At 36.6% G+C, this 20,628-nt stretch overlaps 1 protein-coding gene across 6 annotated transcripts; it reads right to left on the reverse strand.

Moving 5' to 3' along the window:
- Positions 1–1,427: 1,427 nt before the first annotated feature.
- eef1e1 (eukaryotic translation elongation factor 1 epsilon 1) lies at positions 1,428–20,149 on the reverse strand. 6 transcript variants are annotated; one of them, XR_012399162.1, is made up of 5 exons: positions 20,037–20,142; positions 16,093–16,290; positions 6,876–6,971; positions 2,558–3,055; positions 1,433–2,394 (listed from the first exon to the last, which is right to left on the reverse strand). XR_012399162.1 is itself a non-coding variant. In NM_001386550.1 (4 exons), the coding sequence occupies exons 1-4, from the start codon at positions 20,118–20,120 to the stop codon at positions 2,912–2,914; spliced, it is 522 nt and encodes a 173-aa protein (NP_001373479.1). In that variant the 5' UTR covers positions 20,121–20,149; the 3' UTR covers positions 1,428–2,911. The 6 variants fall into 6 exon arrangements, 1 of the variants encoding a protein (NP_001373479.1); XR_012399161.1 differs by having other exon boundaries at positions 1,433–2,410; positions 2,541–3,055; XR_012399163.1 differs by having other exon boundaries at positions 2,528–3,055.
- Positions 20,150–20,628: the final 479 nt, after the last annotated feature.

Raw genomic sequence — 20,628 nt, forward strand, 5'->3', positions numbered from 1 at the left:
AAAACTCCCAGAATTCTTCTCCCCCCAACCCTCCGGTCCTCAGCTTTTTGGTACAGTCCCGGGATTGCCGACCTTGGTAGTAATGACTAGGGACCGCAGTCTTCAGTTCGCTAACCACCCCCCAACCTTCAGTTTGCAAACTGCCCTCCCCCCATCCCCCAAGTCTACCCCCGACTGTCTCCCGGATTTTCAGAGATAAATGTTGGCAGGTATGAAAGAGTGGTGATTTGAGTTACTGTTGTCTGGCCATTTTCCTCTGACCTCTGGCATCAACAAGAAATATCTCCCACAGAACTGCCACTCACTTATGATATTTTTGCGTTTTGGACCATACTCTGTAAACCCTAGATATAGTTGTGCGTTAAAATCCATGTAGATCAGCAGTTTCTGAAATACTCAGACAAGCCCATCTGGTACCACCATCCACGCCACGTTCAAAGTCACTTTCTTCACCATTCTGATGCTCAGTTTGAACTGCAGCAGATCGTCTTGACCATGTCTACATGCCTAAATGCATTGAGTTCCTGCATTGTGATTGGCTGATTAGAAATTTGCGTTGGACGAGCAGTTTGACAGTCAATGATGTTTTCTCTTCTATGAGAATTCTTAAGTTGCAGAAGTGCTGCAGTAAGTTTCTTGACTGAGTAGAAAAGGTACAAACGAAGTGCCACCTAGGGTTGATAGTCTCTGCTCTGAAGCTCCTAAAGTCCTCGGAGCCTTTTGCGAAAGCAATAGGTGGTGTTGACCTTGTGAAATCCTGCGAAATGAACCACATGTGAGAGCTAATGCCTCAAACTTATAAACTTTGACTTGTTGAGAAACTCCAAGGCAAATTAAGCCGAATTAACCGAGTGCGAAGAGTCCACCCACGAAGAGGAGATCGCCCAAAACTTTGCATAGACTCCAACTAATTGGAGTGTCCTACACCTCCTGCTGTGGATCTTTCCGTGACTTGAAACATCTTTCATCTTCCTCGACTCGGAACCACAGCTGTAACGACCCCATGACACCTGAAACGATGTTTGAAAAATGTGGTCTGAAATCTCATTAAAGACCTCCATTCAGGAACATCTGCTACATGTGGTTTGGTCATCGTTCGTAGACGTGAAAGAGGCGATAAATTTCATCTTGATGAGGGAACCCTCTTTTAGATTAGCCAGCCAATTAAATCTGGAGACAGAAATAAACAGGCAGACAGAGACTCCACTGTGGATATCTCCATTATCTGGTCACAAGGCCTGTTCCGATGACTGCAAGATTTCTGTCGCTTCTTCGGTTTGCACTTCCACAAACACACATCGCTTTGTTCCGCTGCGGTTCCTCTATGGACACAGTGAATGTCAGATGGAAATTCTTTGAATTCTGCAAAAAAATGTTATGTGTCATATATCCAGAAGGAGCACTCATAAAAGAAAAGACACTGATCGTTCTGTTTTCCCTTCGTTTTTTCATTTATTGGCACAGGACAACATTCTGTTGACATTAAAGAACACAAACTTGAGCTTGAGAACGGCAGACGTTTCATAAAGAAGGCTTACAGGAAAGGAAGTATAATAAAAAGAACAGAGGGATCTTTTTGTCAGCATATGCACAGCAGATAAGCAAACGTGCAAAAACACATCTCCCTTTCATAAGAGGAGGATTTTCCACCATAAAGGCTGCGGACAAACCAGACTGGCCACATGTTGTAGCGTAGAATAAAAGAACTTGCTTTCCTGAAAGATGTTTCGAGTCATCAGTGTATTACCAAGCTGTTATGTTCACAATTCTCCTGCTGCAGAAGCATGTTTGTCATAACCCTTTATTAAAATCCTTTCATTTTGTGCTGTGAAATCACAAGCGCAGGTCTTTTTTTCTGACATTTAAACACATTAAATCTGTAATTTATATAGCTTCAAGTGACTAAAGAAATTTAGAGCTACAAACAACAGAAGGGGATTTGAGGGGGAAATGACAGACTGCTTATGGATGGAGTGAAAAGCACATGAAAACCAGAACGCACCAGTGCTGTCTGAGCAGCTACAGCTGGTACTCTGCCCGCTGCCCCAGAGCGAAAACATGACATCCTGTCAAAACCCCAGACTACTGCCCACACCAGCGCTAAGGCTAGGAGAAAGGGAGAAACTGCAGAAGAAAAATTTGGTAACACTTCACAATTTGGGACACATACTTTATGTATTTGTGTTTACTACCATGAACAAACAATAAACAATCCATTAATTACAGTAGTAATTCATCTTTGCTAATGTTAGTTGATGAAAATACCGCTGTTCATTGTCAACGCATAAGCAAATGATGAGCTATAATTAATAAATGCAGTGCAAACATCGCCCATTGTTTGTTCATGCTAGTAAATACATACATGTCCCATACTAAGGGTCACCAAAATCTGTCCTGGAGGGCCGGTGTCCTGCAGATTCTCGCTCCAACCCTAATCAAACACACCACAACAAGCTAATCAAGGTCTTACTAGGAGGGATAAGGCAAGTTGGAGCTAAACCCTGCAGGGACACCGGCCCCCCAGGACCGAGATTGGTGACCTCTGTCCCAAAACTGCCAATGATGTCAAATTTCCAAGGGTTCAAAAGCATAAGGGACAATTTTGTGAATTTCTTTTTATTATTTTAAGCATTGACTACCTTATCCAAAAAACTATTAATAAGTTAACATTAGAATGAGCTGCTTTTCCATTAACAAAAGGCAGTTTCATGTTGATCATTGATCAAGATACTCCAATCCTTAAACATGCTAAGCTAACATATAAAATAACACTATTAGCAGCCATTATTCAGCTCACGAAAACAAACAACCTGCTTTAATTATACTGAAGTTTTGGGTTAACATCATGTCAGCTTGTTACCTTAGAAGATCTTAAGGTCTGGCTTATTGGACGTGTAAGTAACCAAAACCTTCAGTGGTGACCACTTGGGTAAACTCTGTTCCTCAGAACCACCACAGGAGGCAAATGATGCCGTATGCCTGGATAGTGTTGAATATGATCAAACCATCTGCTGACATTCAGATAGCACTCTTTCTCTTGTATAGCCAATTCCACCTAAGAAAAACAGAGCGCAAACATGAGTGGAGTTAAACATGATGTACACCACCTGACTAAAGTCTTGTCCTCGATTCCAGTTGTAAGAGCAACAAATAATGATAGCTTGACTTCTAGTTGATTTGGAAAAGTGGCAGAAGGTAAATTTTTCCGATGAATCATCTGTTCAACTGCATCACAATCATCACAAATACTGCAGAAGTTCTATTGGAACCCGCACACAAGATTCTCACAGAAATCAGTCAAGTTTGGTAAAGAAAAATTCATGGTTTGGGGTTACATTCAGTGTGGAGGCTCCTTTCCACTGCACACAAGCGACAGACCGGATGTCATTCATTTAAAATGGAGAGTAGTCCGGGAGCTGCGTGGCGTTCTGATTATCTCCATATGTGATGTAGTTCAATGTTGTCCAAACAGGTACGTGCGCGCGAGATGAGAAATAGTTTTTTTTCGCTATTTTTTTTTTTTTTAAGTTTCTATTAAAAAAAAAATTGCTATTCAAAAATGAATAATAAAAATATAATTTTTGGTCCCACTTTATATTAGGTGGCCTTACCTAGTATGTACTTACACAGGAATTAATAGTTTGTTACAATGTACTTATTGTGTAAATAGATGTGTTTATTGTGTGCTTGATTAAATACCTGTAATTACATCTGTAATTAACTTCTGTAATACATTTGTAAATACACTGCTGACCATTCCCTACACCTTAACCCACCCTTTAACCTATCCATACCACCAAATGTGTCCATAAACCAACCTCTATCCCAACTCAAGAGCACCACAAGTGTTCTCAAATACATTATGAACACAGTAAGTACATTGTATTTATTTCTTGATGCAACTACATAGTAGTTAAGGACACTTGATATAAAGTGGGATCTAATTTTTTATGTTGTCTCTACATTCCCTCAAATATTTTTTAGCGGTCTATTAGTTTCTAGTATTTAGTCATTCAATCATGGTAAATGCAAGGCGAATAATGGCTCTTGCTTTTGCTCTCCTTTATTTTGGACACTGCGAGAACAGCTTCTCTCCCATGGTGCATGACAGTACTAAAAACTTTGTGGTCTACCACAAGAGGTTGTATTCCGACAGTCGTGTCCAAATGTCATGTGCAGTGGAAAGGCGGCTTGAGAAATCTGCAGAGTGGATGGCAACATCAATAACTTGAGGTATTAAGACATTTGTTCTGCCCATTACACTACAAACCACACGAGAGGACAAATTCTTCACCAGAGTAGCGCTCCTCCTCATACTTCAGCCTCCATGTCAAAGGTCCTTAAAGCAAAGAAGGTCCAGAATTGGCATGCCCGATCACCAGACATGAGCCTTATTGAGCATGTCTGGGGTAAGATGAAGGAGGAGGCAATGAAGATGAATCCATAGAATCTTAATAAACTCTGGAAGTCCAGCAAGAACGCTTTCTTTGCCATTCCAGATGATTTGAGTGATTTGAGTCATTGCAGAGATGTATGGATGCAGTCCTCCAAGCTCATGGGAGTCATACTGTACACAATATTAATTCTTTTTCCCCTGGACCATGACTTTACAATCTATACTATATATTAATGACAGGACATTTGTCTAAGCAAAGTCAGACATTACTGTCCTAAATAAATCATTAAAAATCAAGGCATAAACATATTTTATTTTTGGTAAAAAGGCCTTTTCCTTTCATAAAAGCCACTCCTGATACCAAATGATCAACTAGAAGTCAACGTATTAATCGTTGTTCCTAAAACTTAACTAGGCGACAAGACTTTTGTAAGGTAGTGCATATAGCAAAACAGAGACATCCAGTACAGTGTCTAAAAAAGTATTAAAGGTCAAAAAGTGTCTGAGTTTTAATATGAGACATGTTATGATGATTGGACTGGCAAATAGGTTCACAAACTAATACTCACTTAACCAACATACCTATAAAAAAAAACAATCAGTTGTAAATATTAAAGGGGTTTCAACGAACTGTGGACCAAATAGATGCCAAGTTTCTCATAAGTCAAACATTGTTCAATATACAGAAAGAAATGGGGAAATTCCTATAAATACTAGAAGAATGGTTAAAACAAAAATTAATGTGTGTCCAATAACTGTATAACATTTTAGGCAGTGACATGAAAAAGTCCAAACAAGTTCCTTTGTGGTTCAATGCTGTACAACATTAAAGCATGAAATTTACCATGGGGGTGAATACCATTTTAGATGCTTTACAGCTGTGTAAAAATAAAAAAAAACTCTGAAACCACTGTTAAAAGCAATAGAGATATTTGTGGATTGCAAATGATTTACTTGTGTATGTAGTAGTGCAACTGAAACAACAGACAACTGTTCTGAGTAAATGGCTAACGAATTTAAAGATCTGGGGTCCGTTCTTCGTACGTGGATTACTCAGTTAGATGGATTTGGATATTGACGATTTGACACGATCCAGGATCGTTTCGTTCTTCAAAGCTGATCCGAGAGTTGTTGTCATAGCAACAGCTAAGGTGCTAAGAGAAAACTTATTGATATGAACTTTTTAGATCGCTTTAGTACAAATTGTGTATAATAGAAATGCACAATATGTGACTTTTTTTTAAAGCAATAATACATTTATGCAGTCATAGACATGTTTTGACAGTTAATATGCCAGTGATTTGATGCTTCACAAATGTTGCTGACGCCTTCCAATACCAATATCAAAATGCTTTTGTAAACAACCAGTTATTCTTTACACCGATTAAAAAAACGGCTACTATAATAAAGAAAATCTTTTCCAAATGTAGAACTAAATACATTGATTTGCATTGCAATACATGAATACTCTTGACACATGAAAGTGTAAAGCCTGCAGCTCACAACAAATGTGGAAGGTTATTGCGTGTCATATTTAACAAGCCGTTTACTGCTAATTTGATGTAATTTTGCTCACATGGATAATTGAATATTAATCAGATGATGTCATTACGCTGCTGTGCCGTCAGCCAATCGTTGCATTGCTGATCATGATTTCGAGGATCCATAGATCTGTCCTTTACAACACACGCAGTGATCTCAGATCAGTTTATCCAGACATTCTAATCTGATTCGCGAACTTGTTTGAAGAACCAAATTAGCGAGAGATCAGTTATCATGATTAAAAGATCCAGGATCTGCCAAATCATCTTAGATCATTTAAGCGAGGTACGAAGAACGGACCCCAGGGAAAGGGTGTTCAAAATAATAGCAGTGTGTCGTTTGAGAGAGTTCCATCATCATGTGAAGAAAAAACTTCAATAATTGTTCTTCATTAAGGGGATATTCAGCCAAAACTTAATACATATTTAAAAGGATTCAAAAAAATCTTTACAAGCTTTAATTAAAAATTAAATGTTTAATACTTAAACTATAGTTGAAATAAAAAGCTATTTACAAAAAAAAAAAGATCTGCGCTTTATTCCCTTTTTAAGATACTGCTATTTTTTCTGAGCTCAACTGTATGTCTAACTGACCTTATCTTCAGGCTTTTTAAACTGAGTGACACACCAATGCTTTCTGGGTAATGGCAACTCTCTGTCAGTCATGTAGTCAGTCAATTACAAACACTGACATGCAGAGATGTGATCTTCTATTTCCTTTCTCTCTAATTCTCATTTCATCCCTCTCCTCCTGTCTCAATGGGCTCCTTCAGGCTCCTTAAACTTCCTTGGCTGCTGTCCTGGGAACTGACATCACTACGTGTCTCATCTTTTCTGCTGTGTCAGGTTTCTCCTGTGCTTCAAGCGTCTTGCTGCTTTAATTGGGAGCTCTGCATCACCTCTCTCAAACGATTGAAGTTCACCGCTGAGGGACTTACAATAATGTGGTGGATTCCGTAATACATGAGTATGTCTGCCAGGGTGAAGACGTTCCCAGCCAGGTAAACTTTGTCCTCCAGGTATCGGTTAAGATCCTGCAAGCCAAGCATAAAAGGAGGTCACTCTGGGCCTGCTCTCCTGTCAAAAATGGTAACTCTGACAATCAGAAGAAAAAATAGACAAGTGCCAGAAGGGATAAAGTGAAAATAAGTACATTGTCTTAGAGATGTCTATTTACACTAAGCACAAATAGTGACGGTGAAAATAGCAGTTACAGTATCAGGGCTCCAAATTTACTTTTTTACTTGGTAGCACCAGTGCTCCTAACTTCAGATATTAAGGAGCACCAGAAAAAAATTAGGAGCACCCACCAACAATAAATGAGCACCACTGCAAATTGTGCATTAAGGGATTTATTGTATTTGAAAGCAACATCAATTAAAGCTGCAAGCAGCCATGAAAGGGACCTTTCATCGCTGCTACCTTTCATTGTGGCGAATCGTCAAAGTTTGAGAGGCCGCCACGGATACGCTCTTCGGCGAAAACTCTAGATCTTCGCAATTTAACAAAACCAAAGCTTTTAGATGACAAAACCCAATTTTGGTGATGATCAGATAAAATCCCTAGGAGGAGTTCATTAAAATACAACGCCTGGAAAAGGCAAAAATATCTGACTTCCTGTTGGGTTTGAGATCTTGCTCCAAGAGACCTTTTTGTAGGTATTGGCATTTTTGACGTGTGTGCCAATTTTCGTATTTGTAAGTAAAATGTAGCTCAGGGGCCAGTCCGTCAAATGTGCATTGGTGGCGCTGTAGAGTCAGTTTTTGAGACTTACTTTACTCTTAACAAGTTGTTTATATTAATATAGGCTAGCAGACATATCTAATTAAACAACTATATTACTTTCCAGAATAGTTTATTCTGATTATTTAAAAAATATAAAATAAAAATAAAATTGATTTGATATAAATGCAAAACAGCAGCCATTCATCTAAAGAAACATCTTCAAGAAATGGGTAATATGCTTATTTTGTGCTCTGGAAAATTATGATTATTATAAGTTTATTATTATTATAGAATTAATAGTAGTAGTAGTAGATGTGTTAGTAGTAGTAGTATTAATTTATTTTAATGCAGCAACTAAACCAGTCATATACTGTATATATTTCCAAATTATTTGAAAAGTAAAAAAAAAAAAAAAAAATTTGATTGGAATTACAAATACCTCTTGAAAATGTAAGATGGCAGTTGAGAGGTATTAAAACAATTTAGTGATTTTAAAATGTATTGTGAAAAACAGTATTTTCATTTAAAATTCTGAGCTCAGACAAGTGTGTTCATGTCTGAGTCTATGTTAAATAAAGTGGCTCATCTCAACACTGTTCACTGCCTCCATTAGCCCTCAAGACGCTGTGCTGTATTGTGCACAAGTGCTGAAGATGTTCCTGTCCCCTGAGACCCACACACGCACACACCAACCCCTGCTGTAGAATCCTGGCTTTTGCAAAGTTTCACATCAAACTCACACTTGCTCTATTGGAGTAAGAGTGGATGGACAGCCTACAGACACATCTGTGTTACACTGGACCGTGTTGAGTTAGGAGACACTGGCCTGAGGGTTTCTATATTCTATCTGAGACATGCTTAACGCTGAACACAGTTCTGCTCATGGTGATATGATTGGATTACAATATGCAGGCCAGATTTAGCATGTCCAAAACATGCTTCCAAATGCATCTCTTCGATATATTTTTTTAAAATATAGTTTTTATTTTTTTTATATATATTTTTTTTCTTAACTTTTATGTCATCATGTTCTACATGAATTTTGTGTACAAGGTAAACAAACGAAAGGCATGTGAATAGCAACTACAACTTTATCAATCGTAATCTATAATATATAAAACAGAGAGAACACGTCAATACAATTTTGGAAATTCTACATTGGCTCCCTGTTAGATTCCATGTTGATAAGGTCTTGCATGATTTGTAAGCTCAATATTAGGGCTGGATAATACTGGAAAACAAATATGTGATATTGTTATTCTATTGTGCAATATTTTTGTTGAGTATTGCTATAACAGCATGTCACACATAATAACACTTCCCTAGAAAAATTTTAGTTTAGTAATAATCATACCAAAATAAACAGTTAAAAGCTATTATTCAGATCTAATTAATTGTAATTCAGACCAAAAAATAAAAAATAAAAATTAAATACTGTGTCAAAGAGCAAACATTTAGGGTTCTATTTTAATGATCTAGGCACAAAGTCTAAAGCCCAGGGCGCAAAAGCACTAAGGGCGTGTCTGAATGGTCTAACAGCCATTACCCGTGGTGCAAAGTCTAACAGGGTTGAGCTTATTCTCTTAGTGAGTTATGGGTGTGTTTTGAGAATTAACCAATCAGAGTCTCATCTTCCTTTCCCTTTAAGAGTCAGTTGCATCGCGTCATGACATATTTCCTATTTACATGGCGGACTTTGTAAGTGGAAAAACTGAATGCTTCAATAGTGAGAAAACAGTTAAACAGACTATCTGCAGCGCGAGGATAAAGAATGAGCCTCTTCCATTCGGAAATTACTTTCACAGACATCCATTAGCTTACAAAATTAATTTTGTTTATTAAGCGCAAAGATTTGTTTCAAAACTATTTCTAAATTCCGTTCTAATTTCCAGAAAACTAATAAATGAACAATAACAACAAAGTGTGGTCATAAAACCGAGTTATTTCCAGACGTCCTATGCTCCATATGGTTCAAATCCTAACAGGTGGACAAATCTAAGCTTGTTTTTGATTAAACAAATACAAATATGCATATATTAAATAATATTATAAATAATACTGCTATTACTAATGACATTATACAAAAGCAAATTGTCATGAATAAACAAAAAAATTATATATTTTGGAATTTTGTTTTTTACTTTTTCTATTTTAACTTTTTCAATTTACTTTTTCTATTATTTAAAATAATTTATTATTTTATGCAACAGCCTTGCATTTAAAAGGGAAACATAAGGGCAATCATAAGCAAAAAGACCCCTAGCTTATAAGGTGTTTTATGGAATAGTCCATCCTAAACTGACAAGCTATGTGTTTTTCTTTCCCTTATTTATTTATTTATTTGTTTGTTTGGCGCATGCACTCGTGTGCGATCGGAAAACTAGTGTAATGGCAGCACGCCATCTTTCTCAAACTTGGGCAAACTCTGTCTCTCTGTCCACTTTGCCCTGAAGCCCCAGCTAACCCTCCTTGTCGTAAGGTATTTGGCGGGCTGAAAAAGGGCGGCCGCTGGCCCCGAGGAAGCCCCGCTTTAGCTCGATCTGGTCCCGGAAGTGACAGCGGCCCTGGCACACTCGATTTAGGCTCAATAGTGGGGAACGCGGCTAATGTAAACCCAGCCTTTGACTAACTCTGGAAGTGGCCAAATTGGACAAGCTCACTTTGTTTAAAGTGGACAAGAGTAGCCTGACAAACATCCATCCTAACCCTCATGTTGACTGGCCAAAAATGACCCATGCACCATTCAAAAAAGCAGAAAAAAAGCTAATTTAAACAATGCATCTTTTTTTATCTTGAAATTTAGTGACTTTTTCCTAAAACTACCCTTATTTTAGAAAAAAAAATATCATTTTCTATTTTCATGAAGGTTACACGCATATACGCTATAAAACTTTTCTTACACCACAATAACTACTGACTTTAGCTTAAAAACTTTTACATTTAATATGCACTATTCATGTACATTTAGCATTAGAAAATACACTCTTCGGTCAAATATGTTGCCCAATGATTAAACCCTGATGAATTACTCCACACTGATGAGAGAAAACGGAGACATTCACAGAGTTTGTGATGAAGATGAGGTTTTTTCTCCATGAGAAAAAAAGATTTTAGGATTAAAATTATGTTCAGTTGGTTTACTGAAGGCGACTATTTTTTGATCCCATGGGCGAATAGTGTACAAGAAAACAAAATTCTAAGACAAGAAGGATGTTAAACCAGATGATAACAAGGTCTGTGGGTGAAAACGTTACCCTTTGAAGCGCTCTGTTAGTTGATTTTACTCTAACGCCCTATTCACACGGGGCGTCAGCGTCAACGCTTCCCATTCACTTTGAATGGGTGACGTCAGGCGTTGCCGAACTGCATTGTGGATCCGTCGGCGCCGCTTCAGAAGCGTTCCTCGCTGCAGAAGTTGGGACCAGCTCAACTTTTCAAGCGCCGACGGAAGCGTCAGCCAATCAGATCGCTGTATGCAAATACACCAGCTCAGACAGTGGCCTATTGCTGACTGAATTTCATTGGCTGACGCTTCTATGACGATCGTTTCAGCTCCAACTTCAGACACGCCCTCTGTCAAGCGTTGACGCTAAAGCCCCGTGTGAATAGGGCGTTATTGTCTTTACATTCACCTTTCCAGCATGAGCTTCATCCTGATCATTGTAAACTCTTTGCTGAGTCTTATTGTTACTCTGGTGTCTATTGCTGTAGGACTCTTGTTTCTCCTCCTTTAAATGTTGTGATCCTGCCTAACAGAGTGCTGTGAGTTGGTCAGACAGTGACGTGCCGAGGGCGTTACATCAGCCCTTCATTACAGTTTAAACTGCCACTATTAACCAGCGATCAGCAGCGCTCTGCTCCAGACCCGTGCTCGGACAGCCTTTCGCCACACACTGACAGCTTCTGCCGTGAGGCGTCCATCCCGCTGAGCGCCCGTGTTAACGAGACTGCCTCTCACTGTTCACAGACAGAAGCTTTATACCTTTAATCCCTTCTGAACTGATCGCAGTACAGCGTGTGACCCCTGCTACCCTTTGCATGTCAATTAAAGACCATCTGACAGGTTGCATTGTGGATGATTCCAAATCGAAGCTCCACAGCTTGTACAGAGAAATCATTGTGACTGCATTGTTGTTGAGTTTGGAGTGGTGTTCACTTTAAACGCACAATGATAGATTGTCGAATCAACGTTTTGAATATGTTGTAGATGCGGGTTTGCATGGGTGAAATAAAGATTAAATAGAAAAACGTTCAGGATTCTGGACACTGATAAGAATCAATAAAGCTAAAAATTATTATAATAAAAGGGTCACATGCCACTTGTTAGATTACTTAATGCTACCGTCATGGTTTTGTTGTAGCTTAGTAATTATCTAATATGTCACTATTGGTGTCAATAGGAATTTAAGGCTATGTTAAATTAAATTATAGCATTGTGACTGGTAAGGAAGGCTTGCACACTTGGGGCCCCTGCGAGGGGGGAAAAATGCCGATTTTGGAGTGTCTATTTAGGCTAAGTGCAAATAGTGCACCTCATTGGAACAAGTTAGTTAAGCGATTCACGCCCATCACCGTTTGATTGACAGAGACAACATAACTAAAGAGCGCAATAGACAGAAACGCGAGTGGCGTAGCTTGTAAAGTGCATAGCAACATGTTTGGAAGCGATCGATCATGAACCCAGTTCGTATCCAGCATCATTTTTTCCCCCCACTACATATCAGACTTTGCCTACTCTTCACCACGTGGAAGACAATCAGGAATCATTAATAAGTGAGTGCATTATGGATGTACTCACACTAGGTGCACTCACACAATCCTATCCAAACTGTGATTTTGTTCACTTTGATTTGTTGGATGGAAATGGTTCTTTCTTCGCACATCTTTTATCTGATATTCAAGTTTTGCGCATAAAGTTAATTAGCATTTTTGGATGAAAAATAATACTTACATTTCAATCACATAAAGAACAAAGTTACGAGATTGGCTTGTCCTTTTTTAATAATAATTAGCTTAAATTCACTGACCTTCGACAGGGACATGTACTGTAACTAGATTAATGAGGTTATTATTCTTTCTAAAAACTATTTTTTAATACTGCTTACATTCTAAACGTCATATCAACCTCCACCACTTAGGTAGACACACAAGTGCACTTTTAAATCTATTAAAAACTCATTTTTGGATTTTTTATCTTCAACTGCTTAACGCGTGTAAAAGTGGCAACCTTAAATTAAACATTTCCACTGAACATTAAAGGGTCACGAAACACCAAAACACATTTTTTGAGCTGTTGACAGTCGTACACACTGCTAAAAACACTATTAGGACACCTATATTTCACTAAAAAGTGTAAATTGGTTGTTTTTGCGTTATTACAAGCAAATTCGTACTTCCGGTTTTTTAACGAATTTTTGAAGCTGCGTCACGGTCATGACATAATAGCGTGTATTCCAGCGTGCAGACTGGACGTCTGTGCCAGAGTGTGTCTTATTACGTCTTACAGTGTGATGCATTAATGCATGAGTAAAGCTTGGTTCAAACCAATCAGTGCGCTCTATTGTGCAACTTCATTAATATTCATTAGTGTCACAGTGTTTTCACGACAGAGATGCCACGTTGTGTTGGCAAAACAAGCGTGAAGTGTTGCTTTTATAGTTTGCTGCCGTTAAGTTTTGTTTTCATTTTCTCTCTGTGAGAGCTCATCTGGAGTCACGTGTGGATTAACAGTGTACGTGACGCTCGACAACAATAACTTACGTGTCTAAGGAGGATTATTGTTTACCTGAGAGCTGTTCTCATCTGCAAACGCTGAGATCCGGATTCGCTTGTATTCTTCTCTTAATAAAGACGCGGCTCTAGTTGCTGGTGATTGTCCTGTCTCTACAGATTTGGTAAGTGAGCGACCAGTCCTCTTTGTTTATTCAGTTTGTTCGTATCAAACTAAGTTAACTATAGCACCGAGTGTAAACATGTTAGCACCACAACCAAACTTTAACCTCGTGTAGGGTTTTTACCGCATTTTGTGACCGGAATAAAACGCGGCTTTCTGACACTACCTGCCGTGTGCATCTAAGTTTCCGGGAAATGCGAAGGTTTTTTTTCTCTCATTCGCCGTGCGGTATCAAACATTGCATGAAAAATACACGCTAAGAGCAGTTCCTCCAATCAAATATCTCGTTTGTCGCGAGGGGCATGAATGAATTCCCTAAATGAAAGAGCCAAACTGCAGTTAAAGTCCAACATTTAATAATTATTCGACTACAGATGTCCATGTAGGTTAAACACCATCACTTTCTCCTGTGTGTGTATTTTGACTCTGAAACTCGCGCGTGCCCAAATAGACACTCCCACACCATCCCACTTTAGTTCCTCCGACACTCCCCCCTAAACAGAAGTGGATACGCCCACTTTTCTGACTTTTTCCAAAGTAGAGGTGTGAAAACACCCTGCTGAAACGAGGGGGTTTCATGGCCCTTTAAGGTTATATGCATTCTTGTTTTGTCAAATTTGTTGTAGAAACTATGCAGTAGCCTATTTTTTAATTGCTATGACATCTGAAATAACTTTAAAAATAAGGTCAACTCCCTACTTTTTTTTTAATTGAAAGTCAATAAAACGTCACACTTAAAAAAAAATTATTATACTTAAATATTTAAATATTTTAAATATTTAAAATGCAAACTTACGGATTAACTTGAGCAGCTATGTTTTCCCACGCTACCTGTCTCTGTTTCACTGATGCAGTGTTGTTTTTTAAAATAGATGGTCACACTTGCTAACTTTGCATGAGCAGATCAAGTTCATCTGGAGAAAAAAATGCTTATCTCTTTTTTTTTTTTTTCAGATGTTGCCATGCTGACTTGTAATATCTCAGCTCCATAATGCCTTTTTATAGTCACGGTGTGGTCACTCAACTCTGAATAAAGCTGCAGTCACACTGGACTTTTCTCTCCATAGACTTCCATTCATACGCACGTGAACGTGTCAGACCAGAAACGCAAGCTCATGCGTCAAGTTTCACAGATCGCTGCCTTGAAAAGCTCAAGCTTGGTGAACTCTGACCTGCGAAATCGCATCACTTGACTGCATGAGACCAATCGAGGATCAAAACATGACCTCTCTGTATAGAAATTTAAAATACGGAGCAATCTCTCGCTTTTTTAACGTCTAATCATCTTGTTTAATCCCGCCCCCTTTCAAAGCAACGTGTGACAGAATTTTGCATGCACAAACTCTAGTTTGACCACAACTTTAGTCTACTCAGACTTGATTGACCGTACTCAGATCAGCAGTTCTGAAACCTAAAACTCTGAGTTTTAAATCTCTCTGCAAGTCAACTCAAAGTTCAAGTTTAAACCAAGCAAGTTTGGTTGAACCTTCTTACTGAAACAGGCCTCTTATGTCTTATAAAGTGACATTTACAATAAGTCGTATCAAGCTATCCTGTATTTGAAACAGGTGCCTGATATTTAGAAACAAAGTTGTGCAAGACATTTGGAGGCAACTTTACAAAGTCATTTCAAAGATGGGACTTATTCCTTAAGTAAGTCAATGTTATATTTTTGTTATTATATTAAACTATATCATTATATTAGAACAATAAATTATTAAAACAACATATGAGATTATGTTAACGATATATGTATATAGTAAATGTATTTCCACTTTAGATAATGTGCAATTCATCTAGTTGCATTTCATCTAATCTGACTGAATTTAAGTTTTAGGTAACGCTTTACACTAAAATTGTATTAGTTAATGTATTTATAAACATGAATTAACTATGCATAACACAGTTATTACAGTATTTCATCTTTGTAAAGGCTAATGAAAATACAATCAGTTATTATAGTTAGTTAACTCAAGTTAAAAGTGTTAATAACTCACGTTGTAAGTTAGTAAACTCAAAGTGCATTAATGAAATGTTATTAACACATTTAAAAGTTAATAATGCATTATGCATGTTGCACTATGATTAATAAATGCTGTACAAGTATTTTTCTTTCTTAGTTCACATTAGTAAATACATGAACTATTAAAACCTTGAAGATTGTTTTCATGACGTCATCAGTTGAGTAAGTTGGAGAGCAGACTGTAAACAACATAACTGAACCAAACAGGACTTTCAAATTTTGCTGGCTTACTAAATACATAAATAATACATTTTAGCATTGAAAACTGACAAAAGTGTTAACAAATCTGTTAAGATATTACACCATTATTACACCATTTCCTGTTTACTAAGTCCTTCTTCCTATAAAATTTATGAAATTATGTTTTTCTGTGGTTTGGACAGCATAAAAAGACACATTTAAAAGTTAAGGCACCTCAGTGTTTTCCTTTTTGCAATATTCTAAAAAGTGGATAATGCGAAGCTACAGTGAAATTTTGCAAATCTGACCATACCTTTACTCAGCATCACTTTACCTTCAATATAACTTTGACCTCTTCTTTAGAACAGTTGTCTAGTTTTGTTATTCGATGTTCAAGCCATTGCTGGACCACAGCTCTCTGTTCAGCATCGTCTCCTAGCAGCTCTGGCCTCTTGGCTTCTTTAACCAGATGACACGCTATAGTAACCAGACCAGTCAATGCTGGCCCATTGTTGTTTTGGAGAACAGGGACCTACAAATAAATAAATTAAAACATGTTACTAATCTATTGAATGAAGCAATTAAAAGGAATAGATCCATTCATTAAATTAATGCTGTTAGCCACAGATTAGACAGGTTTTAACACATCATAATTTTTTTTTGTAACTTAAGTTGTCAATAAATTAACAAAATCAGGGATTTTTGCTTCATGTTTCACAAGTGCATGTTATTTAGGAACTTCTTGTTGCAATAAATTGCTCAAGCTTTCATCATGGTATTCACTATAATGCTGCAAAAAGTTACTTTAACAGGCATAATAACAAAATTACTTAGTGCAGGGGTGTTCAAACTCGGTCCTGGAGGGCGGGTTACCTGCCTATTTTAGTTCCAACCCCAATTAAACACACCTGAACCAGCCTATCAAGCCTTTCTAAGTGTACTAGAAACTTCCAGGCAGGTGTGTAAAAGGAAGTTGGAGATAAACTATGCAGGACACCGGCCCTCAAGGACTGAGCTTGGACACCCCTGACTTGGTGCATTGCTATATTGTATACACATGTTCAGAGTAAACAAATATTTCAATCAAATCAAGTTGCAAAAAAAGTACAAGAGCTAACACTACATGTAATCTCATTTGTAAACAATAGTTAATGCATAAAAATTAGTTCAATTATTAGTGGCATATTAATATTAGTTACAACTGCATTTTATTAGTTATTTACTAGGCTTAATAAAATGACTCTAACACATTACTATTTCATAAATAAGAAAATAAACATCACCTAACATTAATAAAAGCTTTTGTAGTTTTGATCAAGAGATTGGTTCAATTAACTCATGTTAACTTTTGGAGCCTTACTGTAAAGTGTATTGTACAATAGCCCTATAGATATTCACAAAATTTTCAGTCAATATTTGGGCAATTAGTAGGCCAGATTAACATGCTAAATCATTTATCTTTGTACTATTAAGCTAATCAATTAAGTCTCCAAGCATTTGGCACTGTTTCGAACACTACAACAGTGTGAATATTTTTAAAAAAAGCACTCTAAAATGTAAATAAGTAATTATTAACTATAAAATTGAAGCGCCCACAATATCATTAGTGTGCATGTTTATCATCACTATATGTTGAATTATTGAATATCACCATATGTATAAGGTTACTGAATACTCATGTTTGAGCATAGTTGAATAAACTTTTCATCCTGAGACCCCCAAAATAACAATTCAAGTGACTCGCGACCCCCACATTCCTCGGAGGTGGTTATAAATATACAAATGTTGCACACATAACTATTCGCCTTATTCTCAGCTGTCGAGCGGGCGCTGCGATTTGAATCTTTTTGTCTCGCGACTTCCGGTCACATTCACTTCCATTCATTTTTTGACGTTAACAACTGCTCGTTACGCTGCTTGATGTTGCAATTTAATATTTTCTTATTATATTATGCTACTTGGTCTGTGTAGTCATGCAAACATTTGTTTGTTGAGCAAGTAGTTAGGCCATTTTCTGCCGTTTATTATTCCTAGTCATTTCTCCCATAGGCGACTGAATCGGAAGTTCTAAGACAATCGCAAAAACAGGCGCACTTCCGCATTTTAGAATAAGGTCAATAGGCCAACATTAAACACAAGCATATTGACAACGCAAAAAAGTGCAACAGTCTAACAACCATAGGCTCATTCTTGAATTTGTTTAATTTAATATTAACCTCACATAATGAGAGCGGTGGGCACAATGTTTTCAGCACAAGTCTATTCTTGGTTTAATTTTGGAGACCGCCACTTAGAAATCATCCTCAATGTTCAGTTGTGGTCTGTATTCATTTTTAATGTATTTGATTGCAATGAAGCTGTCAGAAAATTGAACCTGGTGCTATAAAATCAATCTGCTACAGCTGACGCTATTGCTATGTTGTTAATCTAACGTAAAAACGGAATCTATGGAAAAAAAAATTAAAGGCTGATGGCTTATTATTTGTATGATGTTCCTTTTTTATGTAATTATTAACTACTATTATTTATCTCCTGTGGTTTATGGATAAAATATGGTAATTCTAGCAGTTTAATAGAATTTATTTGACTTTTGGAAATCACCGTCTTATGAACAACACTTTGGGAACAACTGGAAAAAACTATAAATAAAGTAGTTAGTACATGAATAAATGAATGAAGCTAGTGTACAGTATGAATTTTGAACAATAAGATTTGAATTGTTAAATGATACATTAATATTACATGGTATATTACATCAATCACATTTACTGTATGTGTTATTTGGTTGGTTACATAATAGTAAATAATAATAATGTAGCTTCAATAAGAAATAATTATAGAAAAGTATTGTATTAGGGAACTGTACTTATTTAATTACAATACATCACCGATGTTAATATTAACAAAACTAACATTTGGAAAAAAAAGTATTAATAGATTTTTTTAACTTATTATAAGGCGACTAAAAAAAGAAGAACAGATTATCATCATTTTATTTTATTTTTTATTTTTCAAAGATACAGTTTTTTTGCAGTTAAACTCTAAAATATTACAAATTGTTATCTGTTTTTTTTTTCAAATAAACTCTTAATACAAAGGACTGTAATTTGCTTAAACTTTGTAATTAATAATGGTAAGATGTAAAGTCAGTCACTGCAAATACTGCTCTTTATTTTTGTAGTAACATGTAATTTATCTCTTTAAAACTGTTTCTAAGTATTTTACAGTGTTCTAAAAATACTCAAAAATGTTTCTGATAATGTTTTCAAACTATTATATTTTACTTACCAAAATTACACAAGTGCCAATTTCCCATCTGTCATACCCACAATGGAGCTTTTTCCTCATTAATGCAAAAAATAAAAAATAAAAATAAATATTAATAATAATAATAATAAAATAAATAGTTTTAGTTCTTTAGAGAGAACTCTTATCCTTTTGATTAGCATTGTTTTTGGGGGGGTTGTGCAGTTTAATTCAGACTTTCTACAAAGTATGTTGCATACTTTTTTCATCACATCCATAACGTATGTTTAAATCCCTTATTTAAAATATAAAATAGGTTTACAGATTGATATTTTTCTGCTCAAATAACTCTGTGGTTAGTTGTTTTGGAATATATAAACAGATGCTTCAATATAATGTTAACATATACTATCACGGTGAATTTATGTTTTGAAATTGTAGATGTCACATCCATATTGCTGGAAACACTCATCCATCCATCCATCCATCCATCCATCTATCTATCTATCTATAGGTAGTTTCAATGCACATGGTGGGTATAAAGCTGCTCTAAATGTTGCTTAGCATAAGGGCCATGATGTCTTTTTGCAGGCAAGTGTTTTTATGTAAACTTGAAAATTATCCAAGATGTTTTACCTTGTAAATGCACTATAATAGGCTGTCTTAAACCGTTTAAATGTTATTTTTACAGTAAATGTGTTTCTTTGATGATCCAGATGTCAAAGTGAACAAAGATCTTTCAGTGGGTTTGCTACTACACATGTGAATACTTATTAAATACTTGGATACTTATCATTCTAACACGGTTAAAAATAATAGATGAAATGCTGATGAATGTATGTAAATAATACATATTAAATACATAATAAAGAAGATCTGAAATCTTCCCAGTGAAATAAAATTTCAGGTTTCCACCACCAGCCATTCATTCATACAATGACTAACATATGACACTTTACAACCCTAACGCATCTTTTTAAAAATACTATCAGCTCAAAACCCCAACTATATCTCTTTCAGCGTTCGATTCACCTTTTTCCCTCCTTGCGTGCTGTATTTATTTGCCTTTTTTAATCCTAGAAATCTCTCAAGCGAGTTCAGCTCCCGCAGCGCCATCTTGATCACACCGGAAACCAACGGACTACATTAAGCGGGCGCTGATTGGTGGAGATTCTCTAGTCCCGCCTCTGTCGCGTCATGTTGGACAGATTCAGCCTGTTTTCATATGGTAATGTAGTTTTTCTCTCTTTCTTTGGAACATTTGTTAGATCAGAATTCAAATTTGCAAAACAGTAAGTGCATCTCTGAAAATAACGGGTACAAATAGCAAAACACAATGGACTGCCCGCAAAAGCTCTTGTCTCTTGCTCAAAATCCTTAGTTAATCTCTCAGAATTTAATTTCCGTGTCAATGAACGTGTCAGTAGATTAGGCCTACAAAATGTCATGTACTTAGTCATGTTGTCAATAACTGTACTTCGAAGGGGTGTTCTGGCGTGAACTATGGCAATTTATAGTATATAGTTGACATGATCTGTCAACAAATTAAAGTCCAAACTGCAAGATATTTATATAAACGTAACAGTTTTAAGTACTCATTTCTAATAAGGATTTATTTTATCTT

Source organism: Danio rerio, chromosome 24 (assembly GCF_049306965.1).
Source record: "Danio rerio strain Tuebingen ecotype United States chromosome 24, GRCz12tu, whole genome shotgun sequence".
Lineage (NCBI taxonomy): Eukaryota > Metazoa > Chordata > Actinopteri > Cypriniformes > Danionidae > Danio > Danio rerio.

Coding starts and splice junctions, on each gene's coding strand:
- eef1e1 (NM_001386550.1), bottom strand. CDS start 20,120: ATGGCGCTGCGGGAGCTGAACTCGCTTGAGAGATTTCTAGGATTAAAA. Junction 6,972..16,092: donor AGGTCAAAGTTATATTGAAG/GTAAAGTGATGC, acceptor CTTGGCTTGCAG/GATCTTAACCGATACCTGGA. Junction 3,056..6,875: donor ACGGAATCCACCACATTATT/GTAAGTCCCTCA, acceptor TGTTTTTCTTAG/GTGGAATTGGCTATACAAGA.